Below are 23825 nucleotides of genomic sequence, written 5' to 3'. Positions count from 1 at the left end.
TCCTCCGTTGTAACGCCCCTAGATAAGAAAAGCTTATTATTGAAGATCCTTAACTCGAGATCTTGTAAATGATCGATTAATACAAAATACAAGACATGAACTGATCCACAAGAATATCGACTTAAAAAACAATCACACAGCAACAACAAATACAGAGATAGAATATATATATATAGATCTCTCGATCAATAGACGTAAGATAACAGGTATGAATCGATGTGGAAGTTCTCTAGGGCTTGGAGTCTCCATCAAAGCCACGTTGGAGAAATCCAACGGAGGAGAGATGAGAAACATCGCTCCACGAATCGATGATCCATTTCTTGTCACGGAGGTGAACTACATTGACTGACGCATTTAGGAGTTTTCCGGCAGAGGAAGCTTGCGTAATCCTCAAGTATATTGCCCTCAACACCCCTCCATGAGTCACCACTATCACTCTCTTTCCTTCAATTCCACATCATGCAAAGTTATTAACAATTTAACTAAAATTTTTGTACATCTTAAACTTACTAAAAACGATGACATCATGAGAAAGATTAATAATAATAATACTTCTAATATCGAATTTAATGTGTAGATGGATGGGATACCTTTGTGTTTCTTTGCAATTTGTTCAAGAGCATTCATAGATCTATCACAAAGCTGGTCGAAGCTCTCTCCTCCTCCCTGTTGATTTGTATTAAATATATGAATCACAGATTAAATATAAAATATTGTCAAGTAATTAAAATTTATGAATAATATAGTAGAGAAATTAAGGAGTAGTAATAAATCTCACAGGAATCTCGAGGTCATTCTGGGAGGAGAAAAAAGCAGAATAAGCTTCAGGTTCTTTCTCTGCTCCTTCTGTCCAATACAGCCCTTGGAGACTACCCACGTGCCTCTCTTTCAAGTCAGGTACTTCAGTCACCTGTTTTACATATATACGAATTACATATTATATATTGATTTTTCAGCTTAGTGTTATACATAGAGATAGATGTAATTGTACACACCTCGGGACAAAAACAAGTTTTGGCGATCATTAGAGCAGTGTCTTTGGCTCGTTTTAGGTCTGACGAATACACTGCTACGGGTCTCGCCTCTTTTCCCAATCTCTCAGCGATCTAATCATTATTTTTAACGAAACAATAAACGATCATGCATGTATTAATAGATTGATATAATGTTGAGTGACTTGAGTCACATGTATTTAATAGAATATATATGGAAGAAAGACATGAAAATGGTTTTGATCTTAACTGCAACAGCCTGCTTTTGTCCAACTTCGTTAAGCTCTGATTCAATTTGTCCCTGCATATTGGTAAATTTTTATGTAAATAATCTATGTGCTTATATGCATGTTGATGTTACCCTATATATGCATACATACACACATACGTGTGTTTGAATATATATAGATAGATACCTGGATTCTTCCGGCAGCGTTCCAAGTGGTTTCTCCATGGCGAACAAGAACAATCTCCGTCACTTCACTTTCAACTTTGACATCCTCACTCCATTTGAACTCCTTCTCTGCATCGATCCTACATTTTTATATATATTCTTTATTAATCACAAGATGTACAATAGAATTAATATATTTGTATATGCGCATTCGGCATCTCTCATCGGTATTCACTATACAATAGAACTAGTAATGCAGTATAACATTATAACATAAGCGTAAAGATTAATATATATATATATATATATATATATATATATATAATGTCATGATGAATAAAAGAATTAAAAATACCATTCATGACCCATTTTATTGGAAGGGGTATTGGTTTTTGTGGATGGAAAAGTGAAGATAAAAGAGAGAATTATAATGTGATGAGAGAAAGAAGTGTTGGTACTTATATGACAATTGTTGATTCGAGACACTGCTTTTATAACCTTTTTTCGTCGACGAATTTCTTTTTTTTTTCTATTTCGGAAAAATAATGAAAATAATTAAGAATGTGGCAGCTCATTGATTGATATATAATGTTGTCGTATATGTATTTGAATTACAAAAATACTTATAATTATCATTTTCTAAACAATGATTTGTTCGTATAGGCATTGTAACCACGTGTTATGTCGATACTTCCAACCCTCTTGGACATAATTTCCTCAGATCAGATTCTCTCTTTTACTGATCTTGGAAAAAAAAAGTCACGTAAGGAATCTCCCATGTTCTCTATATATATATATACCATTGTTGTTAATGCATGCCCATATTTCCAATATATTTGGCCACCTGATGATTTTTACACAAGGCAAAATCTGACTCTTTTTGTTAATCATGATAATTACATTTGTTATAGAAACTGAGGGTGAAAATTCGTATATGTGATATTAAAAACTATCGGTATATGGATGTGGGGAAAAGTAAAATCAATACTATGTAACGAACTAACGATCTTTAAAAACAGGTCATGTGGGAGAGAAAAACAAAAGAATAGTTTCATAATTTCCTCACAATGAGGATCGGTGGTCGTGTAGCTAGTATATTCCCACATGGAGGAAAAAGAATCTCGGTTTCTTACTTTTTAATCGTTCTCTTTTGACACATATATCGCCATGCATAGTTTTGTTTCATAATCGTAAATTGGATTTGTTTTTCCCTCTTAAGTGTATTTTTTGGTTTAGTATTTAACAGGTCAATGTATATATGTACGTATCGATCGAAGAACTTGAATTCTTACGAATTTTAAGAACCAGAAACAAAAACATGTTAAACTAAATTAGTTCATTCGCTGGTATCATACTTCATGCTGGAGACATGATATATTCATCATCTTCCGAAATATTTTTCTAGGTTCAGCCGGGTGAACTGTTAACGCTATGTTTAAACTGTGATACTTGTAACACATGTATAAACAATGTACCTAACTCTAATTCAGTATGAGATTCATTTTCCCATTTTACTCTCTCTCAGTTATTGATTCAATAATATATAAAGTGAATTATATTAACTTTCTTTTTTTCTTAGAATAATATTTAACTAATATATGTAAGTGGAGGATACAAAACAGTGCACATGAGCTAGAGTAAATGCAATGGTTCAAAAAAACATTAGAATAAGGGAACTGAAAAGCAGATACAAAACAGTTCACATGAGAAAAACGATCGGTATTTACCATTTAGATAACTTGTGATCAGCAGAAGAAACAAATATTTATATCCGGATCTAGCAAATGTAAATCAGATAGATGGAATCAAATTATGAAAAATAAAAACCAAAAAAAAAATGTTGCCAGAGAGAGAGATTCCAAGATATGTGGCATTGTGTGAGCAGTGGAGCCACATGGGAGAAGACAATTTGCCAGCATTGCTTTATACTATTGATTGTTTGATACCGAAATACTCAACTAAACCAATCAATTTTGTAGGATTCCTTTCAATATTTCCTCGTTTGTTTACTTAATTTAATTACCCTCCAATCATACTTTAAATTAATGGATGAAGACAAATGGAGATTCGAAATTATAACGCACCTAAAAAAGATCACATTAATATTCAATTTGGATAACAACCCATGTTTTCAAAACTTATTAGAATTTGTTTATTACAATAAATCATCTGCATTAGAAATATATATAACGATATCTTAACACCTGATGATATAAAGACCGTATATGTTTATATATCTTTATGAAGATTTGAGAATATTGATTTTTGAATTTTTTTTGATTACACTGTATATCTCTCAACATATTTTCTTAGAAGTCTGATCATAACATTTTTTTTATCGAATCTTTTGATACAATGAAAAAAAAACTAAGTTAGGTAAAGAGCACTAATTAATCATTTATTTTCCCAAACAAACTGTAACACATCGTAGACAAAAAAAAAAGAAGGGTACTTCAACACATCAATAATTGTGATTTGCGTCGTTGGAATTTCCTTATAAAGCTATTACAAGCGATTTTGATTTCGATCATGCTACTTTATGATTGCTTCTATCAACAACGTGAAATACTTGACTGACAATCGTTTCGTAGACTACCACCATATGGTCCTCTTGGCCTTTAGAGACAACTCCCCAAAGCAAAATCTTGAGTTCAACTTTATCTCCCACTAACTTGGCAATAGTCATGTACGTTATTTTTGGCACGATAACTAGACATCTATTGAAAATCTTCTCCAAGTTTCTTTTATCGATCCTTCACCTTCCGCCGAGATATATATGGTTTCTTTCTTCTCCAAGTTTCTTGACAACATAGTGGAATTGTATATGCACCAACCAACAAGCCACCAATTTATCTTCCAAATTTGATTTGCTTACTAAAACCATTTGAGATTTTAAGGCCTGTTTAAGCCAGGTCGAGTTATCCTATTTACATAATCTGTGTTGTCCGCAATGAATTAACCTCTCGTTAAACAAATCAGTATGAGTCGCAGCAACTTGCGAATCTTGTGACTTGTGCGTTAATCTCGTAGCTTATTAGACAGGGCCACGGGCTTAGGCCTTCGAGCTTTAAGCCTATAATAACAAAACGGACCTCTCATATTAATCCATTTAAGATTTTGTTGGAGGGTTTTCGAAAGTAGATCCACATACTATTATATTTATGAAAAACCAGTTATATATATATATATATATATATATATATATATATTGACATCAAAGCAATTATACAAAAATCAATTTATTTAAATAATAAAATATTGTTAGAATATTTTTTTTATAGAGTAGTCTATCTTTTGAATAAAAATTTGTTAATTTATTTTTTAAATATCCTAAACTATTTTAAATTTCTATATATAGTTAGTTCTCAATCATGTTACAACGGTGAAATAACAAATTTTCTTAGAACAAAACTTTCCGTATATCAACTTGTGGGCTTTACATAAAAGCCTACAACAAATCAATAGTTTATAAGACCTAACCAAAAAATCAGCCACCTTTTAAAATTGTATCTAGGGTTTTAACATATTCAATTTTCACTATAAATATGCCCCATGTACTTCGTAGCTATCATCAAAGCATCATAGACTCTAGACCCATGAGATAAATCTTGATTCTACTACAAGATCATAAGGTATGTCCAACTTTTTTAAAATCTGACTATATTTCAAAGTTTAATAACATATATCCGTCATCATAATGTCGGGAAGTGTTTTTAGTCAAGTGGTTATAGCATCATCTCTCAGGCCGATCCCATCGCCTTATTCCCGTAGTAAGGATTGGGCTATGGATCGGTTCGATTGGATCGTCGTTTGTATAATTTTTTGATTCTCTATATCATCATAATTTTTTGACTTTCTCATCTATAATATCACTCTTTAATTTTCACGCCTTATCCCCCGTAATAAGGATTGGTTCTAGGTAGTAAGGATGGATTAGCTGTAGATCGATCGGGTCACGTTCATATAATTTTTTGATTCTCTCATCGCCTTACCCTGTGTAGTAGGGGTTGGCTACAGATCGATCGAATTGTCGCTCATATAATTTTTTGATTCCCTATATCATCATAGTTCTTTGTCTTTCTTATCTATAACATCACTCTTTAATTTTCAAGTACGATGTCACAATTCCTAGAACTCTGACTTTCCCATCTATAATATCACTCTTTAATTTTATCTAAGATGTCACAATTCTTAGAAATTCTTGGAACTCATGATTTCTTCAAATTTTTTTTTGACATAGTTATCACTTGATTTTCTTAATTTTGAGAATATCTTTTAGGATTTTTTTTCCTTTTATTTTTGATATGTTTTTCCTTTTTCAATTATTCTTTCTTCTTCCACAAGTAGTAAAAAGTTGTTGAATTTTTTTTTTTACCTTTGTTGTTTGGTAAAAATATAACGTAAATTTTTTTGAAGAACAAGCCTTAATACTTTAACATGTTATAGAAATATATAATTATTGATAAATCTTTTTTTTCCTTTCTAAATTAGATAAACATATAGGATATTCTCTAATAAATTCACGGTTTTAATATTCAAAAAAAATCAAAATATTTCTTTATACATATATATAAATTTAGAGACTGAAGAGTTGTAACGCTTGACTAGAAAGTTGAAATTGTATATGATGAATATTCCTCTCTAATCAAACAACTTTACGACCAGAAACTAATTTGTTTTGAATCTAATTTATAGTATCTTTTTTTGAATTGTAAAGTTTTTTTTTTTTTTTTTTTTTTTTTTTTTTTTTTTTTTTTTATGGTTTATCGTTTCGGCGTTTCTGGGGTTTTTATTCGATGTTTCTTCTCCGTATAAATAACTAACTGTTTCCATACTAAATTTGTTTTCTGGGAAATGTTCTCTCTCTCTCTTTCTCTCTCTCTCTCTCCATTTAATTCGCTCTCATGATTTGTTCTTAAGTAAGCTTTTTTTTTTTTTTGTATACTAAAAATTCTATCTCTATCTCTACTATCGATTTCGAGATTTTATTGCGTAAATATCGGATTCAATTAAGTTGAAGAGATGAGGATGACATCTCTTGGGTTCATGTAATTTTGTTCCCCCCCCCCCCCCCCCCCCTCCCCTATTATTAGTTTCGTCTAAATCTCTCTCTTTATTTTTTTTTCCTAAACCAAACAAGTGTTGTGTTCTATGTTAGAGAAATCGATTTGATCTAATTACTTTTTTTTAAAAAAATATTTAATAAAATTTCTCTGTTTGGCTCTGTAATCGAAAAGTTGTTTTTGGATAGAACTATGAAATATATGTGATTCAATTTGTCACTGGGGGTTTGTTGGATTTTGGCCAATTGAGTTATATAGTAGGAAACCTTCTCTGGTTGATGTTCTCTGGCTACAAGATCTTTGTTTCTTGAAACTATAATTGTTTTTTTTTTAGGGTTTGTTCTTGCATTGCATTTTGTTTTTGTCCCCATTGTTTGTGAAATTAGAAATGGTTTGTAATCGATTGTGTTCTGTGTTCCTTCCAGGAACAAACATCTGTTTCGTAAATTTCAGCAATGTACTGTGGAACTGTAAAAAGGGTATCACTACAAAGGTATTAAACTGGTAAGTTCTAGTCTTATGATTATTTATTTTTTTGGAATGAGACAAAGATTGCCTTTTTTCCTAAGTGCTCTATACTTTATAGTGTGTGCAGGTTATGGTTTCTCTGGAAATGGAGGATAACGATCCGAATAAAGAATGTATATATGCTGATAGCTTAAGTGAATTCATTACTTGGATTAATTCTGATAAGGTGAGAGTTTGCCTCGCATGACTTTTAAATCCTGTTATTTCGAAAGATATACTAACTGACTGAACCCCTCTTCAGACACCGCTTCACGATGTGATGGGCTTCAGAAAAGAGGTAAATGGTACCACCGTGGACATTGCATTTCAATGGTATGTTCCTTTTTGTACTATATTGTATGCTGATGTTGTGTAGCTACTTTGAACAAGATCCTATTGATCTGATCCCAGTTTTTATTGTCTTGTTGTTGTACTAGGTGCGTAGATGGGTATTCAGCCATAATGCTGGGATATGCCAATAGCATCCGCACCATCGATGGTGGAACACATATAGATGGTGTGAAAGCGTCAATAACAAGAACTTTTAACAGCCTTTTGAACAAGTCGAAGCTTGTTGAGGTATTTGACTAGTCAACATAATGTTACCAGTGTCAGGAAGGCATTTCTGATGTTTTGTACAACTGGTGGTGAGGTTTATTGTTGTTGATTTTGTTCAGGACAAGGACATTATCTTGAGCGAGGAGCATGTTATTGAAGGGCTAACTTGCATTGTCTCAGTTATTGTTCCAAGACCTGAGTTTGAAGGTCAAACACAGGTACACAAGATCATAGCGTTTGTTCGTTCTCCTATTTGGCAATGATATCTGTGTAGCAAGCAGTGATACTTTTCCACTTTCTTCTATTAATTGTTCATACTAATATTTTGTCTCCTAATATCTGCAAGACGAGATTAGGAAATCCATATGTCAGGGAAATTGTTGACCAATCAGTCCAGGAGTACTTAACGGAGTATTTTGAATTGCATCCAGATGTATTTGAGAGCATTATCTCCAAATCCTTTAACGCTTATAAGGTATGCTGTTGCTATTCCTATTGATAATGCTGAATCTTCATTTACACAATGCATTGAAAGACATTTTTTTTTTGTACTTTGTTCTATTTATTGCTTTCTAACTTTTAATTAACTGACCATGAAAACTGTACCTGACTACTCTGTCTCTCTCTAGACTGAATTGGCTGTCACGAGGGCAAGGGATTTGTATAGATCAGAAAGTGTTTCAACGGTGTGCACCATTCAGTCTGTTCCTGAGAAACTGACCAACTGCTCTTCTGAAACTTCGGGTATGTCTTATGATAGGAAGTCATAAAAGTAACTCTATTTGATTCATGTCTGGTACATATAGCATAATAGAAAAAACTACATGCGTTGGCCGTATGGTTGGAGAAGCGTTGGACTATGCTGTTACTTCAGATAGCTGCTGTTCTTCCCCACAGGTGTAAACAATATTCTTGAGCCATCTGATCACTAGGTCTACTGGCCAGTGCTTTACTTGTGGTGGGCTTGTAGGAAACTCCTCTCGGAGCCTAGTCACCACCACGAGTATTTCCCTATGGCAAACACTAACTAAATACATGGTGTCCATATCTATGAATAAAACGTTAAAGTTACTCGATAATATAGTGGCTAGAGATTTGATCTCGTACATTTAGAGTGAGAAGTAGAAGAAGAAAACACGATAGATTTAATTAAAACTTTTTCCAATGCCTCCAGAGATTTTTATAGGCAGAGGAGATTCTTCTGTTGGTGCTGCAGATCACGGCTCTGACAGGTGTTTCAAGGTAATGCGTTCTTTGACTTTAGTTCCAGTTTATATCTGGGCAGTAAGGTAGCACTATTATGTCTCCAAGCGTACGGATGCTTGAAAAAAGCCCTACGTTTGGATTTTATTCACTTTATTAAAGTCGAGTTGGGGCAGCTCGCGAGAGTGTCAGATAAATGTGGTACAGAAAAAAATTGGTAACTCCTTATGAGCATGCCAATGCGAAAGATCCTGTCTTTACCAGCCGAAACACATTGTCTCGGTGGCTCTGACGGGTATCTCTATCTCTTGCCAGAACAAAAGGACACGGGAACAGCGTTGGAGTGATGATGCAGTTTCCACAGCCCCTGGAGATTCTTCAGAGGATAGTAGCTTTTCAACTTTTGAGAAGAGAAGTAAGAAACCGAAGTCTTCTGTCCAATCCTCACATCTCCGATCTGCTGATGATTCAAACCCACCAAACCATAAAGATGTTAGCAAAAAGACTCTCAAAGATGTTTCCCACGTGTCCAACAAAGTAAGACCAGTTATCCCTGTCCAACCCCCACATCTCCATGTTTCTTCACGACCATCTTCTGATGATTCAATCCCACCAAACCCTAAAGATGTTATTAAAAAGACTCCCAAAGATGTAACCCACGGGTCCAACAAAGTAAGACCAGTTATCCCTGTCCAATCCTCACATCGCCGTGTTTCTTCACGACCATCTGCTGATGATTCAAACCCACCAAACCCTAAAGATGTTAGCAAAAAGACCCCCAAAGATGTAACCCACGGGTCCAACAAAACAAGACCAGTTATCCCGATTGGTCCGGGGTTTCAATCCTCACAACAATCTGCTGGTGATTCAAACCCACCAAACCCTAAAGGTTTTAGCAAAAAGACCCCCAAAGATGTAACACATGGGTCCAACAAAACAAGACCAGTTATCCCGATTGGTCCGAGGTTTCAAGCTGAAATTCCGGTTTGGGTTGCCCCTACCAAGAAGGGCAAATTTTATGGTAGTCCCGGTGATTCCGATACGCTAAGATGGCTGGGAACTGGTGTTTGGCCCACATACAGCCTAAAGAAGACAGTTCACTACAAAAAAGTCGGCGAAGGAAGACCCGACTCTTGTTCTTGTACTAATCCGAGGTCAACCAGTTGTATAAAACGACACACTAAAGAAGCACGAGAGCTTTTGAAAAAGGAGATTAACCGTGCTTTCGATACGTGGAAGTTTGATGAAATGGGTGAAGAAGCTGGGTCGTGGACGGCCAAAGAAGATCAAAGGTTCGATGCTCTTTTGAAAAAGAATCCTTTGTCAAGTAGTGATGGGTTTTGGGAGTTTGCTTACAATGCATTCCCAAGAAAAAGTGAGAAGGATCTCGTCAATTACTACTACAATGTTTTCCTCATCAAACGCATGAGATTGCTTGCTAATTCTTCTGCTGCTCATCATATCGATAGCGATGATGACCAATATGACGATTTCTTAGCGGGATGAAGTGCCTTGTTGGATAATCTTAACAACTGCGGAGTTTCTCGTCATTACAGGTAAATCGCTTTTACCGTGTTCTTGATTCCTAGTGATTCAAGAACTTGTTTCCCCTTGAAATTTTCTGTGGCATAGGATCTTTTTAGAAGAGATCCTATGTAGGGCCAAATTGTGATTTTGTCATGCTAAATACGTAGCTTATGTCTTTCTTTGTGAAACTTTATAGATTTGTTCTTACGAATCAGGACTTTAGTATTTCGAATTCAGAACTGGATATCCTTAGATCTCCTGAGGATTTAGGACTTAAAAGTCTCAAGAAGAATTATTAATTTTGTTGTAGGATTTTTTCTTTAATTTACCCAAAAAAACGAGTTCGGCAGTATCTTCAAAAACCTGGAAAAATATGTAAATTTACAGTTAAAAAGGTAATAACATTCAAAATTTAAGATAAAAAATTAAGTAACTACGTATATAAGCTCTGTTTGGGATAAAGCCACATCTCATATGTGATCAAAAAATTGTCTTTACTTCTCTTGAGAATTTATACATAAATTTATATGTTTGCAATATCATATATGTACAGAAATTTGAATATAAAACCCGAAATTAACTTTTTGTGCCGATATGCAAATCGTTACACAATGTTAATTTACTGTCAATTTTAATGATGTGGTCTAGGCGGCCGTATAATCGCCGGTTATATGTTGGGCGACTCCTTACCGTCGAGATTTCATCATTATCAGCCAATAAATCGAAAATATAAAAAAAAAAAAATTGAGGGCTTTTGGACTTCTAATTTTGATTTCCTTTCATAAATATATTTTATGAGGGCTGAAACTATGAGTCTTATACCTCTAAACCCGAAAACCCAAAAATCTGAAATACCCAATCACAATTCGAACTTCCAAGCCTAAGCCTAGTTACAACGTAGGTTCGAACCTCCACAAATTAAGACCAACTAATCTATGTGTGATCTAATGAACAAAAGTTTAATAAACCATCTAGTCTTTTAATTAGTGATCTTCTTCTTCTTTTTCTTCATTCTCTCCTTCCTAGAAAATTTCTTAATTAGATTTGTCAAATTGTGCTCCCTGATTTGTCTTTAGTTGATCGATTTCAATTTCCCTTGTTCTTTAGTTTTGATTACAACAATGTCGAGTTGTACTGCTGGAACACAAAACAACCTCTATCAAGATAGAAGCTAGGGTTTGAACACAAAACAACCTCTCTCTAGATAGAAGTTAGAATTTAGATAGATTGGGTATTTTTGAATAATTTAGACAAATCTGGATACTAAAATTTTGAATTTTGAGAACTTTGGATAATCTGAATCCGAACCCGAAATACCCGATCAAAATATGACCCAAAACTGAAGTCTAGAAATACTCGAATGATTGTATACCTCAAAATCTGAACCGAATCTGAATGCTCAGGTCTAGTTACAAGGTAGGCTCTAACTTGCAGAGATTAAGACAAACTAATCGTAATATAATGAACAACAGGCTAATAAACCTCTTTCGTGTCTAGTCTTTTAATTAGTGATCTTCTTCTTCATTCTCTTTTTCCTAGAAAAATTCTTAATTAGATTCGTCAAATTGAACTAAAGAAGAAGAAGAATGCAAGAAATATTATTTTGCTCCCCAATATGTCTTTAATTTTGATTACAACGATGTCGAGTTGAACAACCTTCGTCAAGATGGAAGCTAGGGTTTAAACAAGAGCAACGCGAAGAAAAAAGAACCATAATCTAATATGAAAACTAAAGTTTTTTGGTCACAGATAAAAAAAGAAGTGAAAAATGGTTCAACTCACTAATTAGCAATAATTTGATACGTCCAAGCGGTTGAGAAGTTAATTGGATGTTAGATTTTGCATGAGTCTAGGTTGCAACAATAATTTTTTTATTTTTATTTGAAAAACTAAATTAGCATCTTTGGGACCTCTCAACATACAGTAAAACCTCTATCAATTAATAATGTTGGGACCAAAACATTTTATTAATTTATAGTGATATTAATTTATAGGTATATTTTTAATTATTTAATTTTTTAAAAATTATGAATTAAGACAATTTTTGCAAAATAAGATTAGAATTTTGGATGTTATAAATTTTATGGTATTGGAATTGAATTTGAAATAATTAAAAATATTATTGACAATGAATTATAAATATTATAGACAAATTCACTTATACACATGACATAAATATTTAAATTTATGAATAAAAATATCAATTATTGTATTTTAATAGTCTATCAAACTATCAAAATGTAAATGATAAATATTTATAAATTGAAAACTTTAAGCTGTTTTATGAAATGTTATAGAATATTTTATATCATTATAGTTTGAAGATACAACATAACAATTGTTTTATAGATATGAGGTTTAAGATAAACATATTTTACTATATCAATATATATATATATATATATGTAAATTTACATGATTATTAATTTATGATATTATTGAGACCATATTTTACATTGAGATTTCAAAAAAAATTATTATCTTATTATCTTATCGAATTTTGTTATTTTTTATGCTGTCTCGACTTGGAACTAGCAAAATTTATTAATTTATAGTGTTTATTAATTTATAAAGGTTTTAAATCATCAAAACATGATGATGAAACACCAGAAAACGATTTGCATGTGTTTGTATTGTTTGACACAAAAAAGTTAATTTTGAGATTTGAAATTCATATTTTTAAAAGGACATGTATGATTTGGCATTTAATGTAGTGTATTTTGCCTAATAGGTTTTTTCCCCCTTTGTTTCACCTCTTCTGGTCTTAGTTTTCAGGAGTGTGTTTGTACTCGCCGATTAATTCTTTGGAATGATTGATATTATTGTCATCTTTTTGGAATCTCTCTTGTGGTATATTTATGAAATCCGATGGACGAAACCCACCTAACCCCACCAACTTCCGCCGTAGCCACAACTTCCAGAGATGACGGCTGAGCCTAGAGGATCTTCAAAGCAACTCTCGGCGTCTTCAAACCGAAAGCTCCGCTGCAAATCTCCTCCACCGCTTCTCTGGAGCCAAGACTACATCAATGGGGATTACTCCACACCGCTGTTGACAGAGAAGAAGAACTACTCCCTCCTGAAACCCTTGGAATGGCCTTCACCTTCGTTGAAGAGCAAAGAAAAAACACAAAGTTGAATTATCATTATCAAAATCCAAACTTTATTCTAAAAAGAGTGATAGATAGCCGATAGATATGAAAAGTTGAATTATCATTATCAAAGATTTACAGATCTGTAGATTTTCTTTTTTTCTTCTCCAGCAAAAAGAAAAAATCATTTTTTTTTGTTGAGAATTTAGTATATTAATAATTACACTCTTAAAAATATTCCTAATTACCAAACTTAGTTGTTGGTAAAAATCACAAAACTGTTAAAAGAGCTTAGCCATGCAATGACTGTCTTAGCTTTTATCTAGGGTCCACTAACGCTAGCAACTACTCCCTCTTTTTCATAGATTTTTTTTTGTTTTATAATATAGAATATTTTAAAATAATTTAATATTTTAGGTTTATATTTAATATTTTAGATTTTTTTATTTTAGATTTATATAGAATGTTTTAAAATAATTTAATATTTTAGATTTTTTTTCAGGTTTATATTATGTAGCTTTTAAAATAATTTAATATTTTATATTATACAGTATTTTATGATTGATTGAACTTGTTAAAAGTAAATAATTTTTATTTTGTCTGCTTTTAGTTAAAACATTCTATGTTTTAAAATAAAAGTAATATATTCTTTTAGCAAATCTAGTTATTTTCCTTAATTTTTTTGTAAATTTAGTTTATAAAAAAAGTGAATTTGTGTGATAACCAAAATAAAAAATGTTATGTAGAAAATAACCATATAATAAAGAAAATTAGGTGAATAACTATTGACCAATCGAAAATTACTTAAAGGACAGTTTGTGGTGATGGAGTAGTGGTGGTCCAGCGACGGTGGTCTGACGATGGTGGTCTGGCAGAGGTGGTCCGGCGGAAGTGATGGTGGTTAATAGAAGGTAGAAGGGTTGGTGTTGGTGTTGGTGTTGAATAAGGGGTAAATTGTATGTATTGTATATATTGTAGATTATATACTGTATGATATTTATATGATTAGAATAGTTAGATAGTTAATTATTGTTTTTTTTGGTTATCTGTACCTATTCCCTATAAAAAAAAATTTAAAAAGATGTAAAAAAAAATAAAAAAACCCTGATAAAATTTTATGTTCTTCAATGGAAGTGAATATATATGGCGTTAATGAATTGAAGTAGTAGAAGCTAGTATTCGAATGGGACAGGGACCTCACTTTATCCACGTGGCAGATACTCTTTAGCATTTAATTCCCGCAAAATATTTCATTAAAAAAGATAAATAAAAAAAGACAAAAGGAAGGGAGAGAGTTATTAGGTCTGGTCTGGTCGTCGGATTTGCTTTCGGGTTCCGGTAAGGGTTTTCTCTGATGATCGCTTCTGCTCTCTCTCTCTCTCTAGTCTCTACTACTATGAACCACCCTTTTCTAATCCGTTAGTTGGTTGTTTTCATATCAATTAACAAATCTTTCTGGCTTTTTATATGATTTCTTCCTGCGATAACTACTCTAGTTTTCGATCCGATCGATTAATTAAGCTCCTCCTGCTCTTACATGTTTTTCTTTTTTTGGGTCCAAGTCTAATAATGGGGGATGATGGTGATGCTCCATTCCCTAATTTAGGGATTGATTAGTAAAATATTGATACTTAGATTAAAAGTTTCAATTGTGTGCTTTTTCTCAGCTAAGTTAAGTAAATTATATGTTTTGGTTATCAGACTAGAGTTGTTAGTATTCTGACAGAGATTGATTGATCTTCTTCATCTTCTTCTTCTGACAGGAACAAGATCAGATCGGCTTCCTTGTACTAATATTTTGCAGCCATGTCAAGTTTAACTGTGAGAAGGGTGTCACGTGGCAGATACTCTTTGGCAGATATACAATCGGTTTGATTTCTTTTATTTTTTTATTTTTTTTCGACTAGGAAGTTTTTAATACTCATTTGCATTGTGACATAATTTTCGTTTCTGGTCTGTTCTGTTGTTTCTATTTGTAGGTTCAGAATCTTATTGAAGGATGCCTCCAGCGTTACATGAACCAGAAAGAAGCTGTTGACTTTCTACTAGAGAAGAATAAGATCGAACCTGGTTTTACTCAACTTGGTAACCACCTCTACTCTTCTCTTCTCGGGCTTTGTTTTACACCTTTTTTTTTTTCTACCGACCTAGTCTAGTTGGGTCTCTTTCTTCAATGTTGGTTCTGATTTCTTGATCTCTCACTTTGAGTGATGGTTTTTTAAATAAGATAATTATGGTAGCATTTTTCCTTCTCTGAGTTTACAGTTTGGCAGAAGCTTGAAGAAGAGAACCGAGATTTTTTCAGGGCATATTATCTGAGACTCATGGTAAAGCACCAGATTATGGAATATAACAAGCTGCTTGAGCAGCAGGCAAACCACATGCGTCAGATTCATCCAACCAGAGGGGTTTCCAACCAACACGGAAATGGTTCTCATGTTCCATTAAGTAAGATTTGTTTTGAACTATATATGTAGGGAAGTAAGGAGTTGTGAATTTTGTTTTCGTGTTGCAACTAATGTAGTTTTTTTCCAACAGTGAATCAGCAACAATTATGCTTTGAACGCAAGGATTCAGATCAGTCCTTTCCTAATCTGTCAAGTGCATACCTCAATAGAGTCTCAGCTATTAACACAAATCTGCCTTCTTATGTGGACATTTCAACCAATTCTAGAAGAGTTGATCCTCCACAAAACTTGCTCTGCTCGCCGGGCACAAATATGCCTTTGATGCAAGGAGTGATTAAATCTGAGACTGCATATTCAAACTCTGCTCCGTACATGTATGGTGGTGAAGCACAGTCCACAGTTGGAGATGCCTCCCTTGCATCTTTCAGCAACGAGTCCAGCAGTCAATCCCTCAATGATCCACTTGTTGATGCAGACGCTTCTCCATTTGGGTCCCTACGTCAAATTCCTCGGAACTTCAGCCTCTCTGATCTGACAGCTGATTTTTCCCAGAGCTCAGGTCTCATTTTCATATACATGCTCTCCCTTTTTTATAGCACACAATATCAAGCAGACATTTGTGCACAAACTCGCACAACAGGACTTATCGTTATTTTTTACTGTGATTTGCTAAAACCAGAGATTCTGGAGAGCTATGATGGATCACCATTCCTATTGGCTGATGCTGAAAACTTCCTGGACTCTAGCGACAGGGTAGAACATCAGGGTGAGAAGCTTTGTTACTACAGAAGGAAACAGATTTATGTCGTACTTGATGTCCCTCTTCTTTTAGTTCGATAGATTTCATTGAGAGTTTTTGGCTTATCTCAGCTAATATGCAAAGAGCTAACTCATTCAGGACCTAGAGACACCAGTAAGTTTTGCAGGAAAATAAAAGAGTGAATAGTAAGTAACCACAAGTGTTTTTTCTTGTAGGAGATTACGAGAGATTGGGGACTATATCTGAAGGCTTCATTTACAAAAACCTCGGTAACAAATAGGTGTTGTTAGATTTGGAGCTTCATCATCATGCTTTTGACCTCTGCATCTACTTGCAGGTTTTAATTACATGGTTAGTGTACATAGAGATATTATTATTACGATTTGGAAGACAATTTTTGAGTGGGGTGTATACTACTATTATTATTCTCAATTGTAGAGAATTTTTGTTTTAGTTATAAATATTTAAGAAGCACTTGATTTGGTTGTATAATTTATGATATTGGATTTTTGTTATGGACTTCTGTGGCCAACTCTAAAACTTGTGAGACCCATAAAATATGATGATCTTATACCAACTCAGAAGATACGATGATCCTTATACATACTGGTACAAGAACCTTCTTTCAATAAACACACACACCACACAGATAGTCTAGAAAGTCTCTCTCTCAGGTAATATATTAGATAATGAAAGCCATTCTTTAGATACAGAAGTGGGGAGAAGCTTCACACACTGTAGTGTTCCTTCATTTCCTTAGAAACACATTTCACAAATCCAGCAGCAGCATAGTGCAAAGAGACTGCATAGGAAGAAACAAACAAACAAATACAATGTTTATTAAGCTAGTTTTGGTTGCTATCAACAGAAGATGATTTTTGTTAGCTAGTTATAGCGTTACCATCCTTCAATGAAGCCTCTGTCTCCTTTCTGCTTTGTCTCGAAAAACCGTGATTTCTTCTTCTTTTTGTCTTGACCTGGTTGTTCAGAGACTTGTTCTGCAGCTGGATATCCTGTCAAGAAATGTTTAAGTACTACAAAATCTTACATAATACGCCTGATTCATTATTGGACAAGGATGAAAAAATCTGACCTTGTGGAGGATTTTGATCTCTCATGTCCTGCATCTTCACTTAACTGTGCACAAAAACAGAAGAAGCTACTCTGTTTGTGTTGGCACTCTCACTTTGCAAGTGGAAACACACCAAATGGGATGGTGATTTGGGAATATGATTCTTGGTTTTGTTAGTGATAAGGTTATACATTTTTGTGAGGATACTTCTCCTTATATAAGGCTCTGATCTTAAAGCTATTAATTATAATGGTGGCTCATTGTCAGATGAAATATTCTGCTTTAGTTTTTCTCTGACTTTCGGCTTATTCGTTTTGTCATCTTTATACCTTCCTTCATGAAGGGGCTACTGCGAAAACTAAAAGGTTCCATTTCCATGTGTGTTTTATATGTGAAAAGGAGACTTTCACTCGCCTTTTTGAGGTTCTTTACAAATGCTTTCACACTTGTTTGCTTCTTCTTTGCTTGTCCTGTCTTGTTGGAGAATCTACAAAGAAAACAAAAAGAAGACTGAAACTAGCTAGTACCAACACCTATTTTTATAATTTTTATTTTAGACTTATATATTTATCATTTCTTCGTTTAATTTTATTTTATTTTGGAATCATACTTTTGAAAACAAAAATTATCAACTTGTGATCACCACAATGGGATTGAAAGCAGCATGTTGGCCTGATCACACTTTTATTTGGATGGCTCAAAAATTGACAAAAAATCTTTTGAACTAGAATTTGAAGTTTGGATCCTAGGATTACGTCATTAGCGAAAACTTAGACAAATGTATAGATGATTTTGATTATCCAGTATAAGTTTGTTGCAATTCGTTGAATATAAGACATGATGTGTCCCAGAGTTCCTTAGCCAGTTTCGGATCACGGGAAAGCAATGAAGATTCAATGGTCCTGCCGTTTCCTCCAAAGAAATATTTGCCTGATATTTCCTGCAAGAAACAGATCAAAATAGAGCTCATCAACCACATAAGATTGAGGGGTTAGATAAAGACGAAAAATTTCCAAAATCAGCATATCTTACAGGTGGAGCTAAAGCAGCATCAATGACAGATTCAGCTGCATCCTCTGAGGACTGCATGAGTCTAAGAATCTTGAGGCCCCAAAACGCTATGACTTGTATGTATGAAGGAAGCTCATGCATTATGTTTGTTTTTACTGCTCCTGGATCCACCGCTCTACAATAAAACAAAATGATAAGTGTAATCACATAAGTAAGATATAATACCCAAAACTTACAAATAGAAGAAGAAGAATAATAGAGGGTCTGATTGTTTAAGAGAGTAATATGATCAACTTAAGACTGGTTTGTTTCAAATATGAACAGTAAGTAATAAAGAAGTGGGCGGTAAGGTCAAGAGAAATGAGTATATAGGACGCTTACACAACAGAGATGTGATGAGAATCATCCATGAGGTGAAGCTGTCTATGCAGCTCATACGAGAAGAGTAGAAGGCAAACTAGTTAACGAAGGATCAGAAACAATATCAGCATCACTTTGGTACAAGAGAAAACACATGCTTGCAAATATGACTAGGTTTCCTTACATTTAGAATACTCATAGATCGTAGCACAAGGATACTGCTTTGATTTCGAAAAGTTTACTCCAGTAACAGAATCCATGTCAAACCTTCCAGCAAAAACTACGAAGATAACAAAAATACCAGGAAAAAGACAGTAACTATCTTACTCTCATTGTAAAATCGAAACCATTAAATCAGAGGACATGTGAGAAACTATTCACCAGCACGATGTGTAAAAGATGTAACATTCACAACTCGTGAAGGCACAGGGCTGTTTCTCAGGAGCGGTAAGAGAAGTTTGGTCAAAGAGAAAGCGCCGACATAATTTGTAGCAATCATCCTGACAAATATTGGAGACAGAAAGTGTTAAACCTTTCAAAGTTTCAAAGTTATGAAACCATAGTGAAAATCTTACCTGTCAAAGCCTTCAACGGTTGGCCGGCTCGATGCTGCTAGTATCCCAGCATTGTTCACCAAGAGTTGTACCGAAGAATGTAAATCAGCTTCTAAAAGCCATTGCTCTAGAGAGTTCCTAAACTTCAAAACTGATTGAAAAGACGACAAGTCAACTTCAAAAGCTTTGAGTTGTGCATCTTCATTCTCCATCTTAATTTCACTCAAGGTCTGTTAACACAAAGATTCATGCATCAACAAAAAAGGTGAAAGGGGAAGGTTCTTTCTATTGGTATAAGAAAAATCAAAGGGACCGTAGCAAACCTTTGATAACAAGTGGGAGGACCGTCCAACTGCAAAACCAAGAAAAACTCAACAGCTAGTTCATATCAACAAGATGCTAAGCAAAGGAGACACTTTTTTTTGTATTGTGTATTACCAAGAACAACGTAGAAACCTTTCTTGGAAAGCTTAAACGCAGTGGCCTTACCAAGGCCCGAAGTAGCCTGCAGTGAATAACACAACAGCAGAAACAAACAACATTAACAGGTATAGTGAGGGGGGAGAGAGTTGACTACATTACAGAGTCCCGAGACAATGAAGAGAAAGAACTTACACCAGTGATAACACAAACAGGCCTGTGTGAATTAGTAGTGAATGAATGAGTAGAGCAAGAAGAAGAGGAACTTGATTTAGAGCCAAAGAGACTATTTTTACGCAATTGAAAGTAAGAAAAAAGGAGGGCAATGTTCCAAAACAAAGCCATCCTCCAGAAACTATATGAGCAGATAAAACTCAAAGCCTCCTTCAGCTTCTCCATCAACTGCCTAAACAAAACAAAAAAAAAAAAAAATCAACGAATATTAAAAGAAATCAGCACAGAGACTGTAGACTAACTTGATCCTTGCGAAATCGAGTGAAGAAATTAGAGATATTTATTTCCGAATTAAAGGATCAGAAGCCCTTTTCCGATAGAAGAAGAAGAAGAGTAGAGAACACAACACAGATGGTTCGATGTGGGTACACAAACTCAATTAGAATTGGGAGATGGTCCTATGCTTTTTTTTTCTTACGGCTTTAGCAGATGGTTCGATGTGGGACAAAACAAAAAAAACAAAGCTTTCTTACTTACTTACTTACTAGTTACTACCCTATCGACAGAATTCGACAAGCTCCATTGTGAATTTAATATTTAAAGTTAAAAGTTTTCAGCTTTGAGTTTTAACAGAAACAGGTGTGCGTGTATGTGTAAGTGTGAACTGTATGCATATATGAATGATTGAAGGGAGAAGAAGAATTACACTCGGGAGTCAAAACTCTACTAGTGTTTTTGGTTATGAGATTTTGAAGAGTGTGGCGAAACAAATACATGTACAAGGAGACATCTCTATTACGGTCAATCAATGAACAAACATTACATAACATACGAGACGTAATTCTGTAATTTCTTTCTCTTAAATAACCAAAGAGAAGTTAAAAAAAATTTCTATGCATCTACACAAATAGATGGTTCTTTCAAACGACTGCCCAAAATTTCTTTCTGCAAATTAGAACAGTTTCAGTCTTCTTGAATCTGTCTTGAAGCTCATGTGTTTCAACTTCCCAAAGGTATTTTGGAGCCAAGTCTCGCACTCTTGAGATGATCGATTCCTCGTCTTTTATAATGATGAATCCCTGCAAACCCTCGAAATCAGTATTACAAACTACTTCTCCAGTCACAGACATAGGTTTAGTGCTGCTATGCTATGTGAATTACCTGAGGGCGTATGATGCGGTCCATCTCAAGCATGATGTCCTCTAGTAAACAACCATCACCGTGGATTTTATAATGAGACAAGAGATGGTCCGCGTGTAGCAGATCATATGTTCGGGGATATGTTGAGAATGGCTCACACCTACCCAACACATTACAAAACAAGTTTTACTATTGGTTCTGAAGTTAAGTAAGAAAAGATTAAATTTTGAGAAAGTGATCATATTTGTTTACCAATCATGATATGCACCGGTTAAGCCCCTCTGGTAAATTCCGGATAAGGTATCGTTCATCGTAGCAGGTACAACGTTCATGACCCAAACGGGATATGAGTTCATAGCTGCAGCAAATCCACCAATGTATGCGTTTGTGTCCATCACATTTCGCACTTCAGTCTTGTTGACATTCATTAACTCCCAGTAACGATTCACTTGTTCTCTCCAGAAGTTTGTGTCCAATGTAAACTCCTCTTCGCTGATGCCTTGAGAAAGAATGTTTTTCCAAATGAATTAAAGAAATCAGATGGAACATAATGTCGTTTCTACAAAGAACTGAATAGAAGAAATATACCTATTTTGCTTAGACTTGTCGGATATGTCGATAGACGTTCAGCTGAAGAAAAAGGTTTCTGTGGTACGTTTTCACTAACGTCCACACAGTCTCTAAGAGGAACTTTCCATGAAGCTTTTGAAACATCTGCCTCATCACATATAGTTATAAGCTCTAGCTCTGCGTTCTTTCTAAGGCAAGCCTCGTCATCTTCTTTCACCCATATTGCTGTCTGTACCTTTCGAGAAATGAGCTTCCAGCACATTGCGGTTGTTAGATTGACCAACTTATCCCAAATCATAGGGAAATCTTTATCCTTTCTGTAAGCAGGTGGTGCTGAATAAATAAAGTATCCATTGGGTCGGAGAAGACGATTAACCTCTTTAATCAAGATACCATCTGCAGAATCAATCACAAATTATTACTGTGATTAGGTGCAAGGTATACAAAACCAAGCAAAGCATTGACAAACAGAAAGAACATCACAAGAGACATACCATTTTCATGCCAATCAACACGACATCTTGAACAATGAACCATATCAAATGAGGCTGCGGGATATGGCATTTGTTTGGTGGCTATGGCAGAGATCATTGCACCGATTCCTCTCTCCAACGCAAACTGAATTTGGTTTTCATGACCATCTTTAGGAGCAAAGGACATTGTCTGTATACCTAAAGGAAGAAGATAAGCTGCAAAGCTAGCAACTCCACATCCAACATCAAGAACTTGTTCAACCCCAGCTGAACGTAGGTCGCCTGTTTCGTTAGTCGTCATGTTTCCTAACCTGAAGTTAACATACAATAGTTCAGAGAAGAGCATTATGTATAAAACCTAATCTAAGCATCTTCTGCATAGAATTCCAAAGCAATCCAAAAAAAGAAGAAGGTAAATTCAAATACACCTTTGAATGTATTCTGGAGCTCCGTGTTTGAAATGAGTACCACCACCAGGGAACCACCATAACTGACCTTGTTCATGAACCCAGTTTTGCCCGCCTTTCACTTCAGCAAGATGAGTATGATTCACATTGCTTCTCCATACATAATCCCTGCTGGTAGGCCAACGTATTGGTATCTTATAATCTTTTGGGGGAGGCACCAGACAAAACAGACGCTGTTCAAGTGGCGGGCAGTGTCTCTCAAGCTCTTCTCTTCTGGAAACATTCAAGCTTGGGAGAAGCTGTTGTACATAAGTGACATTGTGGCAAGGGATATACTCATTAAACTCCAAAGGGCACACATTCACACCACTCTCAGGGATCGAAACAGGACTTCTCCGGTACGTAAGCTCAATTTTGTTAGCAAAATTCGATGGACCTGCAATCACAGAACTGTTTCATTATCGATTCATGCCCTAATCCAGCAGAAACTGAAAAAGACAAAGAAGAAACTAGAGAGCTATGTCTTTAGAAAACTATTCGATCTAGAAGAATAACTCAATGGGTTTCAACCAATCTAGCTCTGGAAACTAAAAATCAAGCCAAGCAAGGAACTTTAACAATGTTACAGAGAAAAGGTACAGACTTTGAAAAAGACACATAGGGAGAGAGAGAGAGAGAGCGAACCAGATTGTGATGGTGGAGAAGAAGAAGAAGAATTGAAAGAAGAAGAAGGTTGGGAGATGTAAATAGGTGAATTGTTTCCGAAAATAGAGCCGGCGTAAAAAGATCCAACCATTAGAACAAGAGCCACCATTATCATCTGACCCGATCTAGCCGAACCCAACACATAACCTCCTCCCATGGTCTTATCTTATTAATCCTTTCCTCTTCTTCTACTCTATCTCTCTCTCTTTCGCTGGATCTTATAGTTTGCTTTCTAAAATCATGTGAATCTTTGTTGAGTGAGTGACTGAACTGAAAGCAAAGCAACCAAAAAAAAAGCTCAGCTTCGAAGAAGAGAGACAGACAACAAGATGAAGATCTCTCACATTACATTAGTTCCGACTTTTCCTTTCCCGTCGGCAAACCATGTGAGGGACACGTGACACAATTTTGATCCTTCATGTCTTTTTGCAAAGT

General features: G+C 34.8%; 5 protein-coding genes and 1 pseudogene across 13 annotated transcripts; 2 read left to right on the top strand and 4 right to left on the bottom strand.

The window, feature by feature from the left end:
* Positions 1 to 23: 23 nt before the first annotated feature.
* Positions 24 to 1937, bottom strand: LOC104734428 (metal-independent phosphoserine phosphatase). Its single transcript, XM_010454005.2, has 7 exons — positions 1742 to 1937; positions 1409 to 1526; positions 1243 to 1293; positions 996 to 1106; positions 779 to 910; positions 591 to 666; positions 24 to 444 (listed from the first exon to the last, which is right to left on the bottom strand). Exons 1-7 carry the CDS (start codon positions 1753 to 1755, stop codon positions 230 to 232), a joined length of 717 nt encoding a protein of 238 aa, XP_010452307.1. The 5' UTR covers positions 1756 to 1937; the 3' UTR covers positions 24 to 229.
* Positions 1938 to 6878: 4941 nt separating this feature from the next.
* On the top strand, positions 6879 to 10596 carry LOC104734426 (uncharacterized; annotated as a pseudogene). The gene is made up of 9 exons (XR_015578214.1): positions 6879 to 6953; positions 7036 to 7143; positions 7219 to 7289; positions 7394 to 7535; positions 7634 to 7732; positions 7861 to 7989; positions 8144 to 8258; positions 8689 to 8756; positions 9033 to 10596. The product of XR_015578214.1 is annotated as an uncharacterized LOC104734426 (transcript).
* Positions 10151 to 17023, top strand: LOC104734427 (uncharacterized). Of its 6 annotated transcripts, none has more exons than XM_010454003.3 (7): positions 10151 to 10273; positions 15100 to 15205; positions 15316 to 15421; positions 15602 to 15784; positions 15875 to 16303; positions 16424 to 16510; positions 16720 to 17023. In XM_010454003.3, exons 2-7 carry the CDS (start codon positions 15143 to 15145, stop codon positions 16782 to 16784), a joined length of 933 nt encoding a protein of 310 aa, XP_010452305.1. In that variant the 5' UTR covers positions 10151 to 10273; positions 15100 to 15142; the 3' UTR covers positions 16785 to 17023. The 6 variants fall into 6 exon arrangements, with proteins under 6 accessions (XP_010452305.1, XP_010452302.1, XP_010452303.1 ...); XM_010454000.3 differs by lacking the exon at positions 10151 to 10273 and adding an exon at positions 14504 to 14674; XM_010454001.3 differs by lacking the exon at positions 10151 to 10273 and adding an exon at positions 14665 to 15007.
* Positions 17024 to 17048: 25 nt separating this feature from the next.
* LOC104708713 (protein CYSTEINE-RICH TRANSMEMBRANE MODULE 12) lies at positions 17049 to 17793 on the bottom strand. The gene is made up of 3 exons (XM_087481734.1): positions 17598 to 17793; positions 17406 to 17517; positions 17049 to 17306 (listed from the first exon to the last, which is right to left on the bottom strand). Exons 1-3 carry the CDS (start codon positions 17629 to 17631, stop codon positions 17261 to 17263), a joined length of 192 nt encoding a protein of 63 aa, XP_087337860.1. The 5' UTR covers positions 17632 to 17793; the 3' UTR covers positions 17049 to 17260.
* A 450-nt stretch (positions 17794 to 18243) lies between these two features.
* LOC104734424 (short-chain dehydrogenase TIC 32, chloroplastic) lies at positions 18244 to 20769 on the bottom strand. 3 transcript variants are annotated; one of them, XM_087481732.1, is made up of 10 exons: positions 20633 to 20769; positions 20117 to 20327; positions 19940 to 20006; positions 19825 to 19853; positions 19523 to 19731; positions 19329 to 19447; positions 19132 to 19227; positions 18969 to 19044; positions 18609 to 18762; positions 18244 to 18516 (listed from the first exon to the last, which is right to left on the bottom strand). In XM_087481732.1, exons 2-10 carry the CDS (start codon positions 20318 to 20320, stop codon positions 18373 to 18375), a joined length of 1098 nt encoding a protein of 365 aa, XP_087337858.1. In that variant the 5' UTR covers positions 20321 to 20327; positions 20633 to 20769; the 3' UTR covers positions 18244 to 18372. The 3 variants fall into 3 exon arrangements, with proteins under 3 accessions (XP_087337858.1, XP_010452298.2, XP_019090496.2); XM_010453996.3 differs by having other exon boundaries at positions 20398 to 20666; XM_019234951.2 differs by lacking the exon at positions 20633 to 20769 and having other exon boundaries at positions 20117 to 20601.
* A 101-nt stretch (positions 20770 to 20870) lies between these two features.
* On the bottom strand, positions 20871 to 23792 carry LOC104708716 (putative methyltransferase PMT7). The gene is made up of 7 exons (XM_010453994.2): positions 23370 to 23792; positions 22707 to 23121; positions 22300 to 22589; positions 21824 to 22201; positions 21488 to 21734; positions 21257 to 21395; positions 20871 to 21174 (listed from the first exon to the last, which is right to left on the bottom strand). Exons 1-7 carry the CDS (start codon positions 23545 to 23547, stop codon positions 21016 to 21018), a joined length of 1806 nt encoding a protein of 601 aa, XP_010452296.1. The 5' UTR covers positions 23548 to 23792; the 3' UTR covers positions 20871 to 21015.
* Between the last annotated feature and the right edge of the window lie 33 nt (positions 23793 to 23825).

This window comes from Camelina sativa, chromosome 13 (assembly GCF_030686135.1).
Source record: "Camelina sativa cultivar CO46 ecotype springtype chromosome 13, ASM3068613v1".
Taxonomy (NCBI): domain Eukaryota; kingdom Viridiplantae; phylum Streptophyta; class Magnoliopsida; order Brassicales; family Brassicaceae; genus Camelina; species Camelina sativa.
This window is presented reverse-complemented; position numbering and strand designations above follow the sequence as displayed.